This window comes from Stegastes partitus, unplaced genomic scaffold, assembly GCF_000690725.1.
Source record: "Stegastes partitus isolate 25-593 unplaced genomic scaffold, Stegastes_partitus-1.0.2 Scaffold397, whole genome shotgun sequence".
NCBI classification, from domain to species: domain Eukaryota; kingdom Metazoa; phylum Chordata; class Actinopteri; family Pomacentridae; genus Stegastes; species Stegastes partitus.
The window spans coordinates 360,352-383,830 of NW_007578128.1; the positions used below are offsets into that span (position 1 = coordinate 360,352).

General features: G+C 41.1%; 1 protein-coding gene across 3 annotated transcripts; it reads left to right on the plus strand.

The window, feature by feature from the left end:
* The first annotated feature begins 7,785 nt into the window (after window positions 1-7,785).
* mxra5a (matrix-remodelling associated 5a) lies at window positions 7,786-22,101 on the plus strand. Of its 3 annotated transcripts, none has more exons than XM_008285335.1 (8): window positions 7,786-7,990; window positions 8,351-8,580; window positions 8,706-8,835; window positions 9,927-10,317; window positions 10,460-14,437; window positions 15,884-16,799; window positions 17,190-17,516; window positions 18,357-22,101. In XM_008285335.1, the coding sequence occupies exons 2-8, from the start codon at window positions 8,390-8,392 to the stop codon at window positions 19,945-19,947; spliced, it is 7,524 nt and encodes a 2,507-aa protein (XP_008283557.1). In that variant the 5' UTR covers window positions 7,786-7,990; window positions 8,351-8,389; the 3' UTR covers window positions 19,948-22,101. The 3 variants fall into 3 exon arrangements, with proteins under 3 accessions (XP_008283557.1, XP_008283556.1, XP_008283558.1); XM_008285336.1 differs by lacking the exon at window positions 7,786-7,990 and adding an exon at window positions 8,249-8,269; XM_008285334.1 differs by having other exon boundaries at window positions 7,786-8,580.
* The last annotated feature ends 1,378 nt before the right edge of the window (window positions 22,102-23,479 follow it).

Sequence of the window (23,479 nt, forward strand, 5' to 3'; positions counted from 1 at the left end):
GTGAAACAACAAGCTACAACAGATCACCTACAGTACATTTTCATGCAGGTTTTCACTGTCTTTTGGAGCTTTCTGAGCCACAGTACATCCTATCCTCTTCAGTACCATTCAGCAACAGCTTGGAAGCAGAGATGGAAGTTTTTCCTTAATGCATTTCAGAGAGATTCAGTTGTCCAGCATATACACTGTATTGATTTTAATAACATTACTGTATCTGAAGTGTGTCCTTTCCAGGGAAATGGTGTTCGATTGGGACTCAGTAAACTCTGCAGCTCACACTTATTTTTTTCAAACGCTAACAGTTAAGGACATTTTGGAATTTTCGCCTGTGCTGGGTGGCATACCAAAATCAGGAAGTGGTATTTTTAGACTCATTGTGCAGCAGTGTTTGTTCTGATGTGACAATGTTTATGTTTCAAACAGCTTAAACTGATTACAGTGTAAAACTAATATGGTCCAGTCATCAAAAATAAAAGAATCCACAACATAAGAAGATATGAGAAACTATCTATTTGGTTGATTTTCCTCCAATAAAACGACCACTCTTCCTGATATAAATTCACTGTCGACAGAATTTTCCGGCTCTAGTGTGTTTCTCTGGGTTTTTATAGATCGGCTCTCAGGCTGCAAGTATTTCTTGCAACTGAAGCAAATGCCTGCGGTCCGTGACCTCTCATCACAGACCAAACCTCACGGAAGGAATTCCTAATTGTAAAGATGAAACACGGAGAACTCAGCATAACTAATCGTGTTTTGATTAAAAAAACTCATGTAATGACTCTCAAACAACAGCTATTATGTGTAATCAAGTCTTGTTAAGACTCTGATGGTGGGTTCTCTCTGCCATTCACTGCACTGAGGAAATGAAAGGCCAAAAAAGAAAAGTTAAGATTATATTATCAGTTCATACTTTATAATTGTGCTAAGTTAAAAAGTTAGAATTACTTTTTTTTTTTTGATTTTACAACACAGGAAAATAAAAGTGAAACTACTAAAACAGACAGCAAATGTAAAATAATTGTGAATAATTGTAAAATTTACCTTTTTTTTCCTAAGAAAACAGATTTTGTTTTAACATAACGGCTGTTGAAATGCATTTGCAAATTTATAAATTTCATAAATATTTCCTCTTTCTAAAATATATTCAAATTAATGACAATTACCAGAGAAAGACTTATCAGTTCTATCATTTGACATATATTTGTTAAACGCAAGATGTCTACAGAAATTTTCAAAACAACAAAAAAAATGTTGAATCAATGTGTTTTCATCGGTAATTTTTGTTTTGTTTTTAATTATTACCAATATATTATAGCAAAAAGAAAAACAAAAAAGTAGAAAACCTTTGTTTGCACTAAGAAAAATGTTTATTATTATTATTATTATTATTATTATTATTATTATCATACCACTTTATGTAATAAACTTTTTTTTTAAAATAATGAATAAAAAAACACATAAAAGATAATAGATAAATAAATATCAAAATACAAAAAATATTAACCTCTTAAAAAAAACACACACACACACACACACACACATACACATTTTGCACAAATATACAATTAAGGTGCAGATTGTATAAAGAATATAACACCAAAATAGCAACATCTGGTACAGCCTAAGGAATCATATTTGTGTGAAAGCCACCATACACAGTCAGTGATGCACTCCCAAGTTTCCACTTTGTTTAAAATAACAGGAAAAAAAAAAAAGCCAACAGGCCAGAGAGTATAAAAAGCCTGATTTACAGAAACTCAGCCCTCATCAGCGGACCATCTGAGTGATTTACAGTAAATACTGCAGTAACACAGCTACAGAAAACATTAAATGTGCGATATCAGTCCATCACCGCTGATGTTTGGCAGGGATGAGACACGCTGAGGGCCCCTGACTGCTTTTAATGTCACATTACCTTCCTCTGCTCATTGGAAGCTCTACTGAAAGTCAATCAAATATCATGGAAACAGACAGCCTCATCAATCCTAAGACTAATCCATCAGCCTGCTTGGTTATTCTCAGCCTCTTTCTTCATTTCAGGCAATAACTCAAGGGAGTGATGAGGAGTTCCAAGAACCGCACTGCTGAAAACTGGAGAATAACATTGTATGTATTGGAACCGATGGACGTAAACTGTTTCACTTTTGGTTTATTCACTGCTAATTTGGAAATTGTCCAGTTTGACCTTGAACGATGCAGCTGTGCCCAGAACCACTGAGGAATGTCCCACCTTCTCTCCACACCTATTTGAACCCTTCCTCACCACTTAGCCAATGATGAGGATCGATCCACTGATTATCAGCTGTAACACGCTGAAGTGGACTCAGTCTGCCAATCAATTTACTCTAATGATCTGCTTCAGGGGGCTTGAAATGGACTGAGGCAGCTTTTTAACAAACTGATGTAATAACATTCACTTAATCTAATTAGTATGAGTTTTATTTTTGCAGCTCTGGCTATTGGTTTTATCACCTATGTTAACAGAAAACTCCAAAAAGTTGTAACTGAGATCAAGGAACACGATGACCTTAATTAAAATTGAGACAATCAGACAAATCCATACAAATTTAGAGGCAAAAAACAACATTTTTTTTGTGTGCAGTGAGGGATTATAAGTGACACTTGAGTCAAGTCAGCTGAGGTCGTCCAGCTATCTGATTAGGACGCCTGGGTGCCTTCCATTGGGGAATTTTCTGAGGATATCCAACTGGGAGGGGAGACCCCAAGGTAGACCAGAATTTACTGGAGGGATTACATATCTTATCTGGCCTGGGAACCCCTTTAAATCCCCCAGCAGGAAGTGGAAAGCATTGCTGGACATCTTGCCCAACTTAGCCTGCTGACACCATGACCCAACCTTGGCGAAGAAAGGATGGATGGACAACAGGTATGCTCACTTGCCATTTTGACGTCCAGAATAAAGAGTTTAGATCACTTGGTGGCTCCTTTATAGTCTGACTCACCAGATGTAGGATGCAGGCCTGCCATTGGCTGCTCATGTCAGGTGCTTTCCTTCCATTCAACCTATTGTTTCCCTTTTAAGAAGCATGCTACCCTATCTCGAGCCAGCTAGGTTTGATAGATAGACTACATAAATAGATAGAGAGGTGACACTGGGATGAGATAAAACATAAATATTCGTTGCAGGCTTGAAGGGATGGGATGTTGAGCTGGTTTGAGCAGGGGAGAGTCGACAACTGAATGTGGAAAACCCCATTTTAATCTGTTATTTTGTCAAAACTGTACTCAACTTAAGTGCTTCATGATTGCTCACGCTCTTGTGTCAGGTGGTAAAAAAAAATTACCCCCTCTCTTCGCATGTATGTTGGCCCATTTATTGTGATGTTACCACATTCTCAGATCTCAGCATAATTCCTCATGCCCAGGAAAACCTGGCAGACACAGAATATCATGTTGTGTTTGTGTTCACCTGATGCAGTCCAATATTCACTTTTTTTATGCTCTGTTTTTGGTCTCCACAACCTCCTTTAGAAAAATATTTGCCTCTTTAGCTGCTAAGTGCTTCACCATGTTAACCAGCTAGTGTCTGTCTGCTCAGCAGGTAGAGGGTTTTTCATTGCCTTTTCACTGAAAACAGCTGCCTGCTGCTGCTGCTGCCGCCGCTGGAAATGTAGTTGATGAGAGAAGCGAACCAAAACACTAAATCTCTGGGCCATAAAATCAAAACAGCTCATAGAGGCTAAAAATCTCTGTAGAGTTGAGCTGGTGATAATTCCTTTGGCTCTGTCACTAATAGTCACCATTTTCGGATTACAAACAGGCGTTTGATGTTTTTTTTAAGTTAAAAGGTCTCATAATTCCACCTCTTGGAGCAACCTCAATCTGCCCTTCAGCAAATCATTGGAGGAAACATAACATAGACCTGCATTTAGAATGAAATGTAAGCTGAGCTCTGATCTCTATGAATTATTTCAGATAAAATGATGCATGCTGCTCTGATAATGAATAGAGGCTCTAGTCTGGTCAGTGGTCTTCCTCCCATGTGGTTTTGGTGCAGGTGTGCTATAGTCTCACACTGACACCATGATGAATGGAGGCTTTCGGTCCGGCAGCGGGAACAAGAGGCCCTCCGCTAACCGTCCCTCTGCCACTTCTGACCTCCACTACCGTTTTCCTCCAACTTAAACACTGTCACAAAGCCTGGACTCAGCAGCCGCCAGCCTTTAAACTGCAGCACGTAGGTGACGGAGGCTTCCAGAGACGAGGAGGGAAGCTCAGGGGCCAAAGCTAATACCACAGGTAGTGTTTCAGGAGCTGTGCAGAGTAGAAATTCAACGTCAACATAAATGAGCCCAAATTTCCAGCACATGATATCATGCAAGGATATAAATCAGCTTTGGAGTTGATATCAGAAAGATATTCAGCATTCAGTTACACAGAATGACGCAGATGGAAGACTTTCTTAACTATCCCTCAGGCAATCTTATCAACTTCTGTTTTTTATGTCCCATACCTCGCATTTGTGTCTGTATATGTGTCTGTGCATGTTTTTTTCCACTTGGTGTACGCTGCAGGCCGTGCATGTGTGAGTCAGCGGTAATGAAAGGGTTTTCAAGTTTACTTTAGCACCCAGCTGACTTCTTTTTTACACTCATAGCGTGAAGACGTGGTAGACGCAGCAGTTTAACACCTTTTACAGTGACAGAACAGTTTATGGGTGAATTCAGTGCACATCACAACTAAATATGTTTATATCCTGCTGTCTATTTATTCATTTTCTTCAGGTTATGTTTCCCTAAAACACCTGTCAAACATCACAGTCTGATCAACATATCAATGTTGTCTCTTTTTTTTTTTCTGTTTTGTCATTGTAACCGCGCTCTTGTAAACAAGGCTGGACTGCAAACTGCCACAAAGCCCCCGAACTCCAGAGGCCCTGAAGGCTCCTGGCTTACTGTGTGTCAACAGGTTTGTTTAATTTAATTCAATTTGCAATTTGATAGAGAATTTATGCATTTTCAACAAATGTTTCTTTCAAATGTGAAAGGGTTTAACATCTAACGCTGTCCTACAAAGCTTTTGCAGCCTCCGCAAAAGCAGTTAAGCTAAAAAGAAAATGTTTCAATTGGGCAACAAACTGTACAACTGCTTTTATGGCTAATTATTTTATCCTCAACAATATTGCCATAGCAGTTTTATAAGGCCTAAATAGTATATGTGTACTCTTTCTTTGAATAATATACTGCAGCATCTTCTGAGAAACTGTGTTTTCTTATAGCTTTCTTATATCTTGTAGCTTATAAACAATCCTGCATTTTGGTTCTTTCTTAGATTTATTAGAGGTCTTCTGGAAATATGATCAAATCTGCTGGGTCAAAAAATATACATACACCAACTTAAATGATCAGTTTTGGTGATGTAAAAAGCTGTGTTAGTCAAATGTTCCTTATAACTTCTTGTGCATGATTACAATTGACTACAGCTGCCAATTTAAACAGTGCTCATTTGATACACTCATTAGGCTTAGCAACAACCACAACAGTGGGAAAGTCTAAAAGTGCAAAAACACAAAAAAAAGAAGAAGCCCTTCCTTAAGAGGCACAGTAATATTCGACTGAAGTTTGCTGCTGATCACATGGATAAAGAAAAGGCCTTCTGGAAGAAAGTTCTGCCATCAGATGAAACAAAAATTAGTTATTTGGCCATGATGACCAAAAATATGTTTGGAGGCAGGAAGGAGAGGATTTAACTTCAAGAGCATTAAGCATATAATCAAGCATGGCGGTGGCAGTAGTCTGTTCTGGGGCTGCGATCTTTACAAGTTTATATAAACTTTTGTTCATGACTGTATATTGGATTTGGTAAAAAAAAGGATTGAGTTACAATTTTAGACATCTTTGACAGATTACTGGATGGACACAGTCCCAAAGGATCAGGGGCCCATAGTCGACCTCATTATCTGTGACTAATCTAACAAGATTTGCTGGAATCAAAAAATGAGTGGGCTGCTAAACTAGCAATCTTTAGTGTGAGTTTAACTTAGACTGAGGTAGTTTTTTCATCTTTAGTGTGAGTTTAACTTAGACTGAGGTAGTTTTTTCATCTTTAGTGTAACTTTAACTTAGACTGAGGTAGTTTTTCTATCATGAAATGACTTAGCTGCTGTCATTAATCTTGCATTTATATCCAGGGAAAGGTTGCAGTGGCAGCAGGCTAAACAAGGCATTCCAGACGTCCCTTTAACCAGCAACATTTTCCAGTTCCTCCTGAGCAATTCCAAGGCATTCCCAGATCAGGACATGTGTAATCCCTTCAGTGAGTTCTAGTCTACCCCGGGGTCACCTCCTACTTGGGTGTGCCCAGAAACCTCCAAAGGAAGGTGCCCAGGAGGCGTTGTAATCAGCTACCACCTCTTCTTTTTATGCAAAGGAGCCGTGAACTTACTCTGACCTCCTTCTGGCTGTCCCAGCTGAGCCCAGCCGCTATACTAAGGAAACGTATGTCTCCCACTTCTGTAAGCAGTGTCATTCTTTTGGTCGCTACACGCAGCTCGTAACTATAGGTAAGGGTTGGAATGTAGATCCTCTTCACCACGGAGGTTAATCTCACACTCTATTTTTCTTTCACTTGTGAACAAGGTCCTAAGATACTTAAGCTCCTTTGCTTTGGGCAGAAACTCACCTTCCACCCAGTAAAATCATGGTATGGAATTCACTGATAAAGCCAGAATACATACATACTGTAATTTACTTTAAAGTTCTGGTATATTGTTATTGCTGTGAAAAACTTTTAAAAAGGTAATCTTCTTCCAACTAGGGCACCATAAAAATACTGTATAATGATGGAGAATAATAATCTAAGAAATTTCACGATTAAAATACACTTTCTAGCCTTAATTTTAATGTTTTATAAATAATATTTACATGTGCACTCACAATAAAAATCACCTGTATAATGATAATAAATTATATATTTATGATAGCAGATATATAGCTAATAACTGCAGATTATCCATGCTTGAAGATATTATACGTTAATGAGTACTTCTGGTTGTGATATATGTCGCTTTTTGTATCTAATTTTAGAAATAAATTTACCATATTACGCTTGAATTTAACACTTTTATCTTTTAAATTAAAAGGAAATGTGAATGTATTTATGTGATTGTTTATTCAAGACAAAGAATATCAGTTTTCTTTAAGAATAATACACGTGTATGTATATTTACAGTTATAGGGCACTTAGATTCACCCATTTTTCTATATTTTTTGATAATTCTATAAATGTATAATTAAAATACAAGGAAAATAAAAAAAAATAATTTTAAAAAAAAAGGAAAAATGCATAAGATTCTTCTTTTTTTTTTTTTTTTTTACAGTGACAGTGCACAGCCTGTGTAGGTCATGGGGCTAATAAGGACAGAAACGTGCTGAAAAGGTTTGCAGAGCTCATCACTCAGCCCAGGACCTTAAACACTTCAGTTCATCACATTTCCTCCTGCTGCTCCCTCTCAGCTTGTCTTGCGGTCAGCTTTTCGGGTTAACCTTATTTTTCAGTTTCAACATGACTCACCAAGTATATCCCAGCTACACTAACCGAATATTCTTACACTCATAAGCTTAAGAATGTGTTTGGCAGCAAAACAGTATCATATTCTTAGTCAGGAACCACTCCTGAAGCCTCCTTCATCCTCCTCTGCCCTCTCCAAAAGCTTCCCTGGCTCCTCCTGTTGCGTCTCCGCGTTGAGCGCTGCAGCTTCACTCCTTCATTCCTGTCTGTAGGTCCACCGCGCACACTGGCGCTTAGGGGTTTGACCCAAAGTTTTATTCCTCAGGATTTTGCATTTCAATCTGTGTTTGTGGTTTGCTTTCTAAGCGTTTTCACAATTTGTAACACCAAATTTAGTTCCCTTCGTCTCATAGTTTCACTTTTTGTTCTGTTTTTACATCAACTTTGCGGTTTCTTGTTTTTTCCCATGTTAAAATGGAATATGAGGAGCTCCCTAGAGAGAGGCTATCAAGGTTTTGAGGTAAGAGTTTACATTTTTTATAACAATAACTTGAGCTGAAGTTTATAAAATATTTAGAAAGCACTTTGGCTGAAATCCCCAGCTTGAGCGCAACGTGCGTAATTTACCGGAGCTCATCCATTCAAGCGGTGATGGAGGCAGAGTCACTCAAGAAACTTGAGCCAAAGTCGGGTCAGCTTTTACAGTAAATGAAGTTTACCTCTAAACAATTACAAGATCGATTTATTCCTCTCGTTTTTTTTTTTTTTGTTTTTGTTTTTTTCACAAGAGTACATTTCGGTACTTAAAACTTGCTCTGACATAAATAAGAGGGCGAAGAATAGCAGCAGTGTCAGTGTTGGTAACATGCTGTGATTGTAGTTACTACCCAAGCAACTGCTGTGACTGCTCACCCCGTGGATGAAGATGGACCCTCCTTCCCTGTGCGTCCTCCAGACTCTGCTGGTGCTGACACTGTTGCCCCCTGCCGCTCCTGCTCCCTGCCCCCGGCCCTGCTCCTGCCCTCAGCCCACTGAGCTCCACTGCACCTTCCGCTCCCTCTTCACCATCCCAGCTGCTGTCCCCAAACATGTGGAACGAATGAACCTGGGGTCAGTTCTTTATTTTTTGGAATTCTCACCATCGACTTACTGCAGTTCAATCGATTTAATTTTTCATGTATTGTTTCCAGTGAATGGGTTTGATGTTTATTACCACTTTGGTTTTGTTATTTCAGGTTCAACAGCATTAATAAGATCACAAACAAATCACTGGTGGGCCTGAGGAAGCTGGAGCTACTGATGGTACATGGAAACGACATCCACAACCTGCCTGATGGAGCATTGAGGGACCTCAATTCACTTCAGGTGCACACTGACTGGATGCATGAATGAAAATGTTTAATGATTGGTGACTGTAGCTCAGATTTAAGTGTCCTTGAGAAAGATACTGAATTGCAAAGATTATTTCTTTATTTCTACCTTTTATAAGATGCCATTCTTATATTTTGCAGACCTTCATTTGCATTACATTATGTAAAATGCTCTTTTGGCATCTCCAATAGGTGTCTACATACAGCTACAGCATAAAGTTTATATATTTCAAAACATTAATTAAGCCATTTGACTCTCAGCAAATTTCATTCTTCATTCCAAACCTTCACAATTGTATTTTTATGGCCTAAAAGCTGAAAATCAACCTGAAATCTGAACCAGAACTCAACTCTAAAAGTGTCAAAATATTCTTTAATTGCTAATGTGAGTCAAAAGGAACATTTAAAAATATCCTTGGCCTGAAGACAACTTTAATGATATTTTTCCTCTGTATTGACACGGTGAAAAAGAGAAATAGTACAACACATGACTTAAAACATGTCCATTTTAAACACAGATTTACCCTTAAAACTTTCATTTAATGTGTCAGTGTTTCTTACATGCCCATTGCTTAAAATTGCATTTGCACTGAATGACATATGGCTACGTCATTACACTAACCAGAAATATTCTGTGTAATTAAAGATGTTTCATGCGTCTCAGGAAAGTTTTGCTTTAACTTAGTTATGGGGATTAACTTTGCCTCTTTTTTTTTTATGGTGGCAGAGTTTAAAATTTAGGTTGCTCCAGTGTAAAGTGGGTAGTCCAGAGAGCTTGGAATCCTCAAGGTGAAGAAAAATGATGTTATCAACCCAATTTCATTAAGTTATCTCAATCTGAATTTAGTTTCAAATTGATTAATAAATAAATTTGAGTCTAAATTACACATGATATTAATTTGAGGCAATTATTATGTCACCCCAACCCATCAAAAATAATGTTTTGAACTTAAAAGGTTTATTTAAATCAGTAAATTAGAAAATTTGTCTTGCAGCCACGCATACATCCTAAATTAGTTTTCAAAGTGTGAAAGTTGTGGCAGGGTTTACGATGTTTTGATTTCTTCTCGTTTCTAATTGGTTTAGATGTTGAAGCTCAGCTACAACAAGCTGACGGAGATCAACAGACACACCCTCCAGGGTCTGTGGTCTTTGGCCAGGTTACATCTGGATCACAACCGACTCGAGTTCATCCACCCGGACTCCTTCCAGGGCCTCACTTCCCTTCGGCTGCTGCAGCTCGAGGGCAACCAGCTTCAGCAGCTGCACCCGGCCACCTTCACCACCTTCACGCTTATGGGCCACTTCCACATCTCCACGCTGAAGCACCTCTACCTGTCAGACAACGGACTGATGTCTCTGCCCTCCAGGCTGGTGGCGACCATGCCTCAGCTGGAGAACCTGTACCTCCATGGGAACCCGTGGACCTGTGACTGCAACATGAGGTGGATCTATGACTGGGACAAAACATCTCTAGGTTAGACTTTTAATTTTTGTGCTGAAGATTTATTTAGATCTTTCTTTTTATTGGGTTAGAGGTTAGTGAACAGACGTCATACACTGGAATATTCAGCTTTGTGGTCTTATTTGACAACAAATTCTTCTTTCTTTTGCTCTAGGTGTCCTGAAATGTAAAAAGGACCGGGCCCTTCCTGGTGGCCAGCTGTGTCCTATGTGCTCCTCTCCCAGACACCTCCAGCGAAAAGAGATCCACCTTATGGAGAACCTGGCGTGCAGTGGACCCGTAATCAGCTCTCCCCACAGAACGATGCCACCTGAGAGTGTCGACAGTGAGGTTTTGCCCAGAGAAGACTTCAAAGAACCTTTTGGCAACATCTCCTTGGGTCTGTCTGATGAACATGGAAACGAGGTGGATCTGGAGTGCGGAATCGGTCAGCCAAGAGAGCTTAACAAGATCAGCTGGGAGCAGGTCAGCCACTTCCATTTGGCCTCCAACATCACTTTATCAGTAGATCTTGAATGTCCTGTTGATAGAGAAAAATATGAGCGACTGTGGAGGCTAATCGCATACTACAGCAGCGTGCCAGCCCACTTACAAAGAGGAATTATGCTTAGCGAAAACCCTCACCCAACCTATGTATACAGACAGGACTCTGAGAAGGACGCGCTGTACTACACAGGTGTTAAAGTGAACATGATGGCCCAACCAGCATGGCTGATGCGGACATCTTTAGACATTCAGCTGAACCGACTTCAGTCATCTGCCAAGACGGTAAAATTGATTCTGAGCACAGACCTGTCAGAGACGGTGGAGGCGGAGCTGGTGCAGAGGCAGAGGAGGACATGGGTCATGATCGAGTCAACAAACACGACTAGTAAAGCATTGAGTGCTGTCCTGGGGAAACCAAGTCAAATGTACTGTAGCGTGCACAGCTCTGGCCAACCGGTTATACAGTGGATGTTGCCAGACGGCTCCAAAGTGAAGGCACCGTACAGCCGTCCAGACAACGGCATGTCTGTGTCCAGTGATGGAAGGCTGGTCATTAAAGCTGTCAGCCACACAGATGCAGGAATTTACTACTGCATCGCAAGGGTTCATGGAGACTTTGCTGTCTTGCCGTTCCATCTGACAGTGCAGGAATCCTCCAGTCCTCCCCCTGGGGAGGACACATCAATTTCACCTATTGAGGGATTTGCAGGCAACTCTGTTTCCCTGCCTTGTGTGGCATCTGGTGCCCCTGATGCTGAAATTAACTGGATTCTACCAAGCAGCAACATAGTTAGTTTTCAAGCCAACTCTTCCAGAGTTGTAGTCTTTTCAAATGGCACTCTACACATACCACAGACTCAGTTATTAGACAGTGGTTATTATAAATGCATTGCTATTAATCAACATGGTGTTGACACACTGGCTACTAAAATCACCATTGTCAGGCGGACGGGACTGATAAGGCCTTTGAGGAGGTTTCCAGCAAGACCTCAGTCAGCCTCAGGGGTCAACACACAGATTAAAGTCCCAACAGAGGATACAGAGGAGGCATCAGGGGACATGGAGGTGATTCAGGAGGAGCCTCCAGTGAGCCGCCTGGATCCTTTGAGAAGGAGAATCCCAGCAGGTGTCGCCCCTGGCAGGAGGGGCATGCATCCATCCAGGAACATGTGGCGGAGGCCGCCAGTGCTTCGGAAACCTACAGGATCACGGTTTGAAGACAGGAAGGTTACAGTTGACAACAGAAGGAGGATTAATATGTCAAAGAGCAAAATAGACCCAGAGAAATGGGCTGATATTTTGGCTAAGATCAGAGACAGAAATGCCCAGAATACTGTGACACCACTCCCAGTTCAACACACAACAGAGACTAAAGCAACACAGCAGACAACCCTTTCACAAGAAACTATTGAAGGGTCATCAGATGGTGTGACTATGCAGGAAAAAGACAGCCAGAATTACTTCACAACACCACGTGCTCCTATACAACAGACACAATTGCAAGCTACTAGACATTACACACAAGGGAAAGACACACATGTGACTTCTATGACTTCAGTCAGTCAGCACACACACAACATACATGCCACAACAGAGCCATACACAACACAGAGCACATACAGTGTACAGCACACAACCCATGATACAAACTTGGACTTACACACAAGTTCAAACAGTGTATTTTTCCTCCCACAGACCACATCTGTTCCTCTACACGCTGTCACTTTCTGGCAGGCTAGCCCAAACATTGCAGGCAGCAGCGGTACATTTTCTCTACAAGAGAACCATAGCACAAAGACAGATGTTGACGGAGACCAAACAGCTGATTGGTCTAAGGCATCGGAGAGGAGTGAGAATGCAGATAGGCATAATGCTGTTGCCAGCTCAAATAATGACAGAGAAGCCTTTTTTAGGGGAAGTCAAATTATCCCTTCAGCCAACCCAAATGAATCTGTCACAAGCCAAGAAGAAAATGGAAAATATCTTAGTGAGACTACAACAGCATCACAGTTGCACACTCAGTCAAAGGAAACAACACTTCATGAACTGCAGCCTGAAGCATTGCTCACGACAGCATCTCCCACAACTACATTTGTGCCCAGTACTGTGGGAGGGTCGGAGGGGGAATCCCACCTCCGACAACCAAACTCCAGGAGAAGGAATGGGGGTCGGAAGAGAAAGCCAAACAGAAGGAGACAAAAGCTGAATAAACCCAACCAGTTTACGGCCACCACACCTTCAGTTGCTCCCCTAGCAACAGCAAAGACCACCGCCTCCACAGAGCTAAAAATAAAACCATCAGAGGTTACAACAGTTGATTTTAGCACCACTGTTCCGTTCTCTGGCAGCCAAGTAGCGTCGTCAGGCAGTCTGAGTCATAAAGACAGCACAGTCTCCAGGCATGACCATGAGGCAGCCATCGAACCCTACTCACTACCAGCTTCTCCCTCCGAAACAAAGGACAGCCATCTGCCCCCAGCCAAACCACAGCTCGAGAGCACATCAGTGGCACCATCATTTCCAGCAACCTCTCCAGGAGTGGGTCACGGAAAGACGAGTTCTCAAACAGCCCTTTCAGAAAGTGCATCTCCTCCGGAGCGCTTCGATATGCTCACATCAACCGTGCAGCAGAGGTTTCAAGATCTTCCACCTGTTAATCCCTCTGAAGAGACACATTCTGGATCACAGTCTGACAATACTTTTGATGGTGTTCACATTGTAACACAAGTGGAAACAGATGTTCAAGAGAATCAATCAAGTTATCAATACACACCTACTGAAACGGGTGGAAAGATGCTTTTGAAAGAGTCTGGAATAGATTTCTCACCACTGCCGTCCTCCTCCAGTGCAGCTGCTTCTTTCCCTGAGAACACAATCACGACAACTTTTGGATACACTTCCAATGGATTAATTCTGATTCCAAGCACGCTGGATTATTCTGAGACAGGAAAGGTTACAACAAAGTCACCTGAAAATTTGTATCATGACCCTGGTCAAAATGAAACCACAAGTAGTGGCTCAGAGGTGGATCAAAATCCAACAGAAAATGAAAACATAGAAGTTGATGCTCTTGTTACAGATACCATAAAAACAACACCTCCCTCTGCTTTGTCATCACGTCCTGATATTTTAATGTCATTCAGAGTCTCGCCACATGTCACACAACTTGGAACATCTTCTACAAGTCCTAAAATGAACACTTCACTGGGAGCATCCACCCAGGAGGCTCCCGGGATCACAGTCACCCAGAGTGAGGTCAAAACAAAGCCCATCACCACCACATCAGAGCCCAAGAGAACAGCAAACCTCCATCCTGCAACCCAGCCACCTGACCACAAACAAGCCAGCCAAAATCCAATTTTCCCAGCCATGGAACTGCCCAGCAGGTATTTAGTCGAGCAGACACCCACCCCTGCCCCAACAGTTTATGCATCTAATCCATCCAAAGACAGACTGCTAACAAGCACTCGGGATGCATCCAGAGAGGACCAACTACCTGGACGAGAATCTATTCCAAGAGGGAAGCCAAGGATAACTAAGAACAATTTCCAGACTTTCACTGTGAAAGCTGAAACAGATGCTCAGCTTCCTTGTGAGGCTCAAGGCGAGCCAATGCCCTTCCTCTCATGGACTAAAGTTGCCAGTGGTATGTATGACTCAACCTCATAACTCAGCTTTAGGTACATATAGAAAGTTAGGTGCAAAGAACCTGATTCAAAATAGAAATATTTACCAGTGTTTGAGAACCCTGTAATATTATGACACTACACAGATGCTGATTCAGAACAATATAAAGCTGAGACACCTGCAGGCTTCCACATCTGTTTTATTTTGTAAGAACATGTACGATGCAGATGTTTAACATTACACCAATACAACTTAAACAGATGTTTGAATGGAAATAGTCATACATAGAGTATATCAAATAGTGGATTATCTGCAAAATTTGTGGGAAGGGTAGACAAATTATCTTCAAGATCAGTGAAGAGCAGACAAACATCCATTTTTAATTTCTTTTTCAGCCTGCTTTAATATATGTTGAAAACACAACACAGTATAACAGCTGTAAGTATGGCTGTATTCAGTTCTAGTTCTAGTGGTGCCTCTGCAGCCTCAATAATAACCCAGAGTCAGTGAAAATAGCAATAAAAAACACAAAAACAATATATTATTATATGGTACAAAGGGGATAATCCACATCAAGCAATTTAGTATTTGTCATAGCTACAAGTAGGAGTAGATAATCCACTTCAAAACTTGGTACCAATTTGAAACCTACTGCCAGACAGAAGCTTAATATAGAATGATTGCCAAAAACTCTTTACTATATTAACATTTTTGGACATTTTCTTTCTATACCTGGAAACTACAGTTGGGACAGGGGAAGATCATAATTGAGCAACCTGAACTGTGTTTAAGGATACACTCAATTACAGTTACATTCATTTTGGAATGTGCTACACATAAAAGTAAAAAAAACAATTGAAGAGAAAATGACAAGAGACACAGAGAGGAAATTAAACTATACTTGATTGAAAAAATAAATGCAGAACCATTCAAAAACAGTATACTGAGGAGCAAGGAAGATATATTCAGCATGGTGAAATATCTTTCCAGAGTTAATGTGCAGAGTAGTGTAAAAAAAATACTCTGTCGTAAATAATAGAGTTTTTTTTTTTTTTTTTTCCTTTTTTATGATTAATATCAATATAAATGTGTTATACTGCACAAGAGACATCTTTCAGTTCTCTCTACTTCTAGTCATGGTTGTGCTGTTTCCATTAAGTTGCAAGACTTTATATTGCAGTGAAAAATGAGGCCACAATGAATAAAAAGCCCAGATACCTCTGCTTGGAGTTCAATAGGTTCATGGAAACATTGTATTTACATTGCTTTTGCCCACATTAAAATAGAATTAGGTTCACTATAAAAAGCTGAGTAGGTAGCTCCCTGATAAACAAATAAGTAATGAAAGATAAGTAAACCGACTGCACCTGTACTAATTTTGGGTGTGAAAAGCGTTTTGCTAGTTAGATTCAAATATTCTCCTTGTCACTGTATGTTTGACCTGTATTTTGTTTCATGTGTGCAGGGGCAAGTATTGCTCAGAACACCAGGGTCCTGAGGTTTGAGGTCCACCCAAATGGTACACTAATCATCAGGAACACACAGCTCGTGGACGCAGGCCAGTACCTGTGCACAGTCCAGAACCAGTATGGCATAGACAAGATGGTGGTCAACCTTGTGGTCCTGTCTCAGCATCCACGCGTCCTCCAGCCTCGGCACAGAGACATCACTGTGCATCTCGGTGATAAAGTTGATTTGGAGTGCAAAGTGGAGGGACATCCTGAGCCTCAAGTCACGTGGGTGCTCCCTAACCTAGTCCACATGGATGCTGCTGTTGGTTTTTCCATTCAGCAGCGTGTAACTGTCATGAACAACGGAACCCTTCGGATCAGCCAGGCCAGTTATACTGACAGAGGGATTTATAAGTGCATTGCCAGTAGTCCAGCTGGAGCTGACACTGTCTCAGTACGTCTTTACGTCTCAGCGTTGCCACCTGTGATTAAGCAGACACAACATGAGAACACCACCCTTCCAGAAGGCACCACTGCCTACATCCACTGCACTGCCACAGGTGCCCCTCAGCCTGCCGTTCACTGGATCACACCAGATGGTGTACAGCTCACAGCTTCCCAGTTAGTTACTGGACAGAATCTCATTGTTTTCCCCAATGGAACCCTCTACATACGGGCATTGGGCCCCAGAAATGCTGGGAGATATGAGTGCTCAGCCAGTAACATAGTGGCATCCAGCAGGAGAACTGTGATCTTAAGCATAAGGAGGAATCCATCTTCCACCAAGGCCAGTATCACGTCCTCGTCTCCCCAGAGAACAGATGTGATCTATGGGGATAGGCTGCTACTCAACTGTGTGGCAACAGGAGAGCCAGAGCCCCGAATCATCTGGAGGACACCCTCAAAGAAGCTAGTGGATGCTCAGTACAGGTGAGATAATGCTGAAATAAACTAATTATTGATATATAAATCCTGTGGTGGCACAGGGATGCAGTGGTTCACACTGCTGCCTCACTGCAAGAAGGTTTTGGGTTTGAACCTGCTGATTGGGGCCTTTCTGTCGGGGCATTATTCCTCCCACAGTCCAGATAATGTGCATGGTAGGTTAATTCATAATTGTAAATTGGCTGTAGGTGTGAATGTCAGCATGCATGGCTATCTTGTCTCTTTGTGTTGGCACAATGTCAGACAGGATAAGGCAGAGATAACAACTGGATGGATGGAAGTATTATATAAATCCCAAATGTTCTCAATAATCATTCATTGACGTTTCGTTAAATGTTGCTTCTTTGTTTTGTTTTGTTTTGGGTTTTTTTACAGTTTTGACCCCAGGATCAAGGTTTACTCCAATGGCACGATAACCGTTCGTTCTGTTACCAACACAGACAGCGGCGACTACCTGTGTGTGGCACGTAACAAGATGGGTGATGATTATGTTCCACTGCGTGTCAATGTGCTGACCAGACCAGCCAAGATCGAACAGAAGCAGCAGCGATCCAGGCAGGAGGTGGTGTACGGTGGCGACCTGAAGGTGGACTGTGTGGCCTCTGGTCTCCCCAACCCCGAGATCAGCTGGGCCCTGCCGGATGGCACCATGGTCAACCCGGTCAAACAGAGAAATACTATCAGCATGGGGCGCAGTCGCAGGTATGAGTTAGTAGTAACGTTGCTACAATACAAAAATTGAACAACACATGGAACATGTTGTAAATAGTCTTTGTCAGTGAAATAAGGTTGGTCAATCATAAGTGTTTCTTTCTGACTCATTTCTGACTGAACCCAGAACAAAAGACCCACAGATCAACAAATACCAGCACCTTTGACATATGTGTGCCTTTATGTGCCTTAAAGATTATTACAGACCAAACATTCCAATAATGTGAAAAACTTCACTACCCACTTTCAGTCAAAACATCATATGAAGGAAATATGTTTCTTTTCTTTATTCTTTCTTTTGTAAATGAGCTATATCTGTGATACCACATTATTGCAGGAAATGCAAAGTTCAGGTCACTCCTACCCATCCACCCCAAACCCCCATCATTACCACATAGCTGCACTTTTCAGTTTTAAAATACACTGGTTTGGTGTGTAAACTTCTACTTGTAGATTGAGCAGAGATACTTTGTGGTTTCAACTGTTAAAACGGACAAATTTTTTCTAACCTGTTAGTCTGATTTCACTTGTAATTATTGTTAGCAAGGTCTGGTCCTCTACAATACCACTCTGCCTCTAAGAGAGATGAAAACAAGCTTAAGCGCTCATTATTGTTCACTTCTAATAGCGGTCCATTCAGTCTGGTTGGACCCGAGAAGAGTGACGGTCTCTGAACCCATAGAATGTCAAAGTATCACAAATACAAATTTAATTTAACTTTTTTGCTGATTGTTCACAGTAACCCATTATCCTCTACCTAAATTCATTGAAGGCACTGTTTCATTAAAGTATAACAATCAGTTTCCTCTTTTCTTCCTAAATTTAATGCAGGTATGTGGTATTTGACAATGGGACGCTTTTCTTCAACGATGTCGGCATGCCAGAAGAAGGTGACTACACCTGCTATGCAGAGAACCAACTTGGCAAAGATGAGATGAAGGTCAGAGTTAAGGTCAAGGTTGCAACTTCTCCGCCACAAATCCAAGGTAAAGACCAGCAGACCGCCAGGGTTTTCTATGGTGAGACAGTGACTATAAGATGTTATGCCAAAGGTGAACCACGGCCCACCATCACATGGATTTCCCCTACAAATAAAGTGATCTCACCTGCATTAGACAAATACCAGGTTCTGGATGATGGGACACTGGTTGTTCAAAAGGCCCAACGTTTTGATGGAGGTAACTACACCTGCATGGCTAGGAACAATGCAGGACAAGATCATAAAGTCACCAAGCTGGAGGTCTTGGTAACTCCTCCAGTGATTAATGGCTTAAGAGGAACTGCCAATGCCATCAAGGTAACCGCAGTCCAGGATCAACAAAAGCTGGTGGACTGCTTGGCAAAGGGAACACCCTCCCCTCGCATCATGTGGGTTCTTCCAGGAAATGTAATACTTCCTGCGCCTTACTACAGCAATAGGATGGCAGTTCATCAGAATGGTACCTTGGAAATCAGGTCACCCAAGATCACAGACTCAGGGCAACTGGCTTGTATTGCTCGTAATGAAGGAGGGGAAGTCAGGCTGGTGGTTAACTTGGATGTGAAAAAAGTTGTCAAGAGGCCACAAATTAGAGGTTCCAAAACAGATAGCCTGTCACTGACTGTTGGGAATGATATGACTTTGAATTGCTCCTATGAGGGCTTGACACTACCTCACGTCACTTGGATCTTACCCAGCGGCACTCCTTTGCGGAGTGGTGCTCGGTTCTCTAAGTTTTTCCACCGGCTCGATGGCTCTTTGATCATCAGCAACCCTTCTATTGCTGAGGTTGGTATGTACCGCTGTCTGGGGCATACTTCTGGAGGGCCTGTGGAGCGTACAGTCACACTGTCCCCTGGAAGAAAGGCAGAGATCAACAATAGATATAACTCTCCTGTCAGCGTCATGAATGGGGAAACACTGTTGCTTCACTGTCAAACCGTTGGCGAACCCCTTAGATTGGCCTGGACTCTACCCAGTGGGGTTGTCCTCAACAGGCCACAGAGAGCTGGACGATATGCAATACTGCCCAATGGGACACTTGCCATCCATCAGGTATCCATCTACGATCGGGGGGCCTATGTTTGTAGAGCTGCTAATGAGTATGGCAGCTCTCTTCTTTCTGTATCGGTGACTGTGATTGCATACCCACCTCGAATTACCAACGGTCCTCCCTCAGTGACTTATGCTAAACGCGGTGTTGCTGTTCAGTTAAACTGTGTAGCAACTGGGATCCCTAAAGTGGAGGTTGCATGGGAAACACCTGGTAAAGCCCGTTTGGCTGTCAGTGGGCAGCCACGACTTTTTGGAAACAAGTACATCCATCCACAAGGTTCCCTCATTATCCAGAATCCGACACAAAGAGACGCTGGCATCTATCGATGCACAGCCAGGAATGCCATTGGCATAGACTCTAAAGCAACATTTCTCAATGTGTTCTAAAGAATTTCACTGTTCATCATGTTCCATTGCTATACTGTATGCCCAAGCAACTGCCTGATTAAAAGCAACTAATGTTTTTAATTTTAAAATGTAGTAAAAACTACTGTCACAAAGATTAAATAATGAATTGATTAAAACCTACAGTGGTGCTTTGAGAGTGAGGCCAATTTGATGATATTTTGTGTGCCATAGGTTACTATTTTCATCAATCTGTATATTATTTCCAGTTGAGAAATATCAATCATTCTCAAATTTTAAGCAGTTAGATAGATTTTATGGCTATGATTGCCAAAGGCTTGCGTGTGCTGGATGTCTCTGGCACTCTATCACACCAGGTAATGGTACTAATAAATGATTGCACCAAATGCCATAATAAAGCCATAGTTAATTAATATATATGGACACATTTCTAAACTTCTTTATCGTTGAAGTGACTCAGGGAAATGCGACACAAAGATGAGTGTCTCAATATTCCTGCTATTATAGTAACAAACCTGCAACCAATCAAGTTAGAGAGTGCTTGCCATCAGTAAAGCTGTACAGTGCTTTAAACTCTTTAGCTTAAAAATATAAATTGTTCAGAAATTTAAAGCATCCAGAGCTCAAAATACACTATTGGGCAATCATTCCGATTTTTTGGCAGGCATATGAGTGCAGCTGTTTCAACATATGTTGCTGCAGGGGCACAATGCAGTCATTCAGAGCTCATGTGTGAATGTATATCTTTATATGTCATGGTCCATAGCCCACGACTACTGTCACACAGACCCCACACATTTCAGCACATAGGCCACACCAATTTGGCAACGAGTCACCAAATGGTGTATAACAAAGAATAGATGGGGTGGAGAAGTAGATGTTCATCCAAGATTGCAATTTTGCAACTTCAGTGTAAGCAAAAGGAAATTTAGAGGCGTTATAGAATGCAACTACATGCTAGAAAATATGTGCAGGAAAAATTAGCAGGATTTATGTTGTGGGGCCTGGACTATTTAAAAAAAATGATCCAAAACAGTTTCCTTGTATGCCTCATAGTTTGAGAATTAGGAACAAAAATGTCAAATTCAATCATGCATTCATTCATTCAGCCTTTTTTTACACTTCAGAGTACATGGGGTATGAAGACCTCATTTACAAGGTAGCCAATAAGAAAATAAGAGATGTAGATGCACAAATAACAAACTTAGATAGTAATACATTTTTTTAAAGACAAAGTTAATAAAACAATGAAAACATTAATTAAAGCAGCCTTTAAGAGCAGCTGAAGGTAAAATAAGATTAAATTAAAAATCTGATTTGCCCAAAGGATAAAAATAAATCAAGCATCAAGATTGCTCATTCCAGGTTGCAGGAGCAGAGCGAGTAAAACTGCATTTTCCAGAAACAGCCAATACCTACAGCATAATTCAATCATTTGTTCGATAAAGGCCCACATTAAAACCACCAGCCACACAATGGTGCCATTTACACCTATGAGTATTAATTTTTTGATTGATTAGAGTCTAATTCGCCTGTCAAATTTAAACAATGTTCTGTAGCTTTTTGCATCCTAACAGCTAAAGCATCTGTGTACTGCAAACCTAAAAATTTCACAATTTTTATATTCCTCAGCAGCTTTGGCCTGTACAACCAGGAATGCATCAGGCTTTGCCTCTAAAGCATTTTATTCTTTGATCTTTTCTTGATCAGTTTGCAAAGACTCTCTGTAGCATCCTCAGCTGTACACATCTCTTTGCTTTGATGACAGCTTCTGACAATGACAGATTATGTCAAATATTGAAAAGAACTGTATAACTTCTCATTTTCTAACTAGGAAATATTGTTTAACTTAATAACAGAATTGATGGAAAGTATGTATAATGTTGCTAAGATTTCTTTTAGATGATTTTCCTTTTTTTATAACTCCTAATTGGATCTGTTGGTATCATTTGCATTTCATTGAAGTCCATGTTAAATATTTTCTGTGTGTTTCCATTGCAACCATCAGATATTCCCGTAGTTGAATATTTTCTTGCCCACAGCTTCTTCAAATCTGCTCCTACAAAGAGCAGAGACAGGTAATATGTCCTCATTTGTAAATTATTTGTCTTTGACAGACGGTGATGCATAATAATTGTCCATATTTTAATAAAAGATTTCCTCCTGTTTCTAAGCTGAGAGTCGAAACAAACCTTTTATTTTGCTGATGTAGGAAAGCAAAAGATGGAAGAAAATGATGACTTAAGAGTGTTTGCAACTGTGAATGAAATCCACAGTATTTGCCAAAAAAGATTCTGGAAATGAACACAAGTTTGCAACTTTATATGCTTTTCTGTCATGACATTATCCAAAAGTCGAGTGTCAGTTTAGTTCAGTTGGCCTTAGAGAGCAGAGCACAGATAAAAATCTTTGCATCTTGGATGAAGGAAGTAGGTCACCATTACTCTTAGACTAGAAACTTGGAGTCAGCGCTCTGGGAACACAGCCGCAGTCTCATCTTCCTGAAAGAAGAAACATCTGGAGCCACAAGGAAATCCCCCATTAGTTCAGCAGATTCAGTCTGAAAGAGTCACACTTTGAGAACTCTCAGTGTCTATGACTCCTCTCTGTTCAGCCTGGCAGTCATCACCAGCGTCAGGGTTAACCAGCGTTACTCTGTGCTGCCTCATCGAACTTCCACCCAAATGTTCTCCAGCTTTCTTCCTTCAGATGAAGTCAACATTTTCCACCCTGACAACTGATTATGCTGCAGTGATGCATGTTTTTCCCCATGAGGCTGAAGAGGCCTGAATCAGATCGCTCACAGTGCTTTGACCTCTTTGTGTTATAAAGCAGTCTGTTTGTGACCCAGAACCTCCTCGAGTACAGTTTGGAGCCACATCTTGTGTCCACCTGTTTTCTCGTTTGGCCTTAGTTTACTCTGAAAGTCAGGTAAAGGATGTATCATATGCACTGTTACTTTCCTCTGCTTATCTGCTGTCTTTAGATGGTTTACTAAAGAAACTGACATCATGGAAAAATGAAAAAAAGTCTGTACTTCGGGGATTAGTGGTAATCAAGGCTCCCGCTCGATGCATCAAAATAAAGAGAAGCTCGGTGAGCAAACCTACTGTGATCTGTGAATGACTGGAGATATTCAAATGGTGCTGCAGCTGATTGATCAATCAAAGACGGTATGCGGGAGCTCCGGCTTTGGAGAATTTGTGTCCTACTGCAACGCGATCAATACATCTCAACATCAAGGCACTTCATGTCTGAGCAACAGAGAAAACTGAATTTAAAAGGACTGCTCCATCAGAAGACGCCTTTCTTTCAGTGCATGAGAACACAGTTAAGGATGTGGAGATTCCTTGGTAATGAAAGCAGCGCTGAGCTAACCCCCTTTTCTTCCTCTGTGGCTGCTGTGATGTCGACAACATTTTCATCGGGCTCAGATTTAGCACTTTGAGCAAACCATGAGTGTGCATTTGTGATATGATACTTGTTTTTGACAGTGCGTGCGTGAGCTGTCTTCACAGTAAATCATATGATCATCAGTCTCCGGAATAAAGCC

Excerpts from the sequence above, each read along its gene's own strand:
- mxra5a (XM_008285334.1), top strand. The coding sequence starts at position 8,390 with ATGAAGATGGACCCTCCTTCCCTGTGCGTCCTCCAGACTCTGCTGGTG. Across the intron at positions 16,800-17,189 it reads CTAGTGGATGCTCAGTACAG|TTTTGACCCCAGGATCAAGG; the intron begins GTGAGATAATGC and ends GTTTTTTTACAG. Across the intron at positions 17,517-18,356 it reads AGCATGGGGCGCAGTCGCAG|GTATGTGGTATTTGACAATG; the intron begins GTATGAGTTAGT and ends AATTTAATGCAG.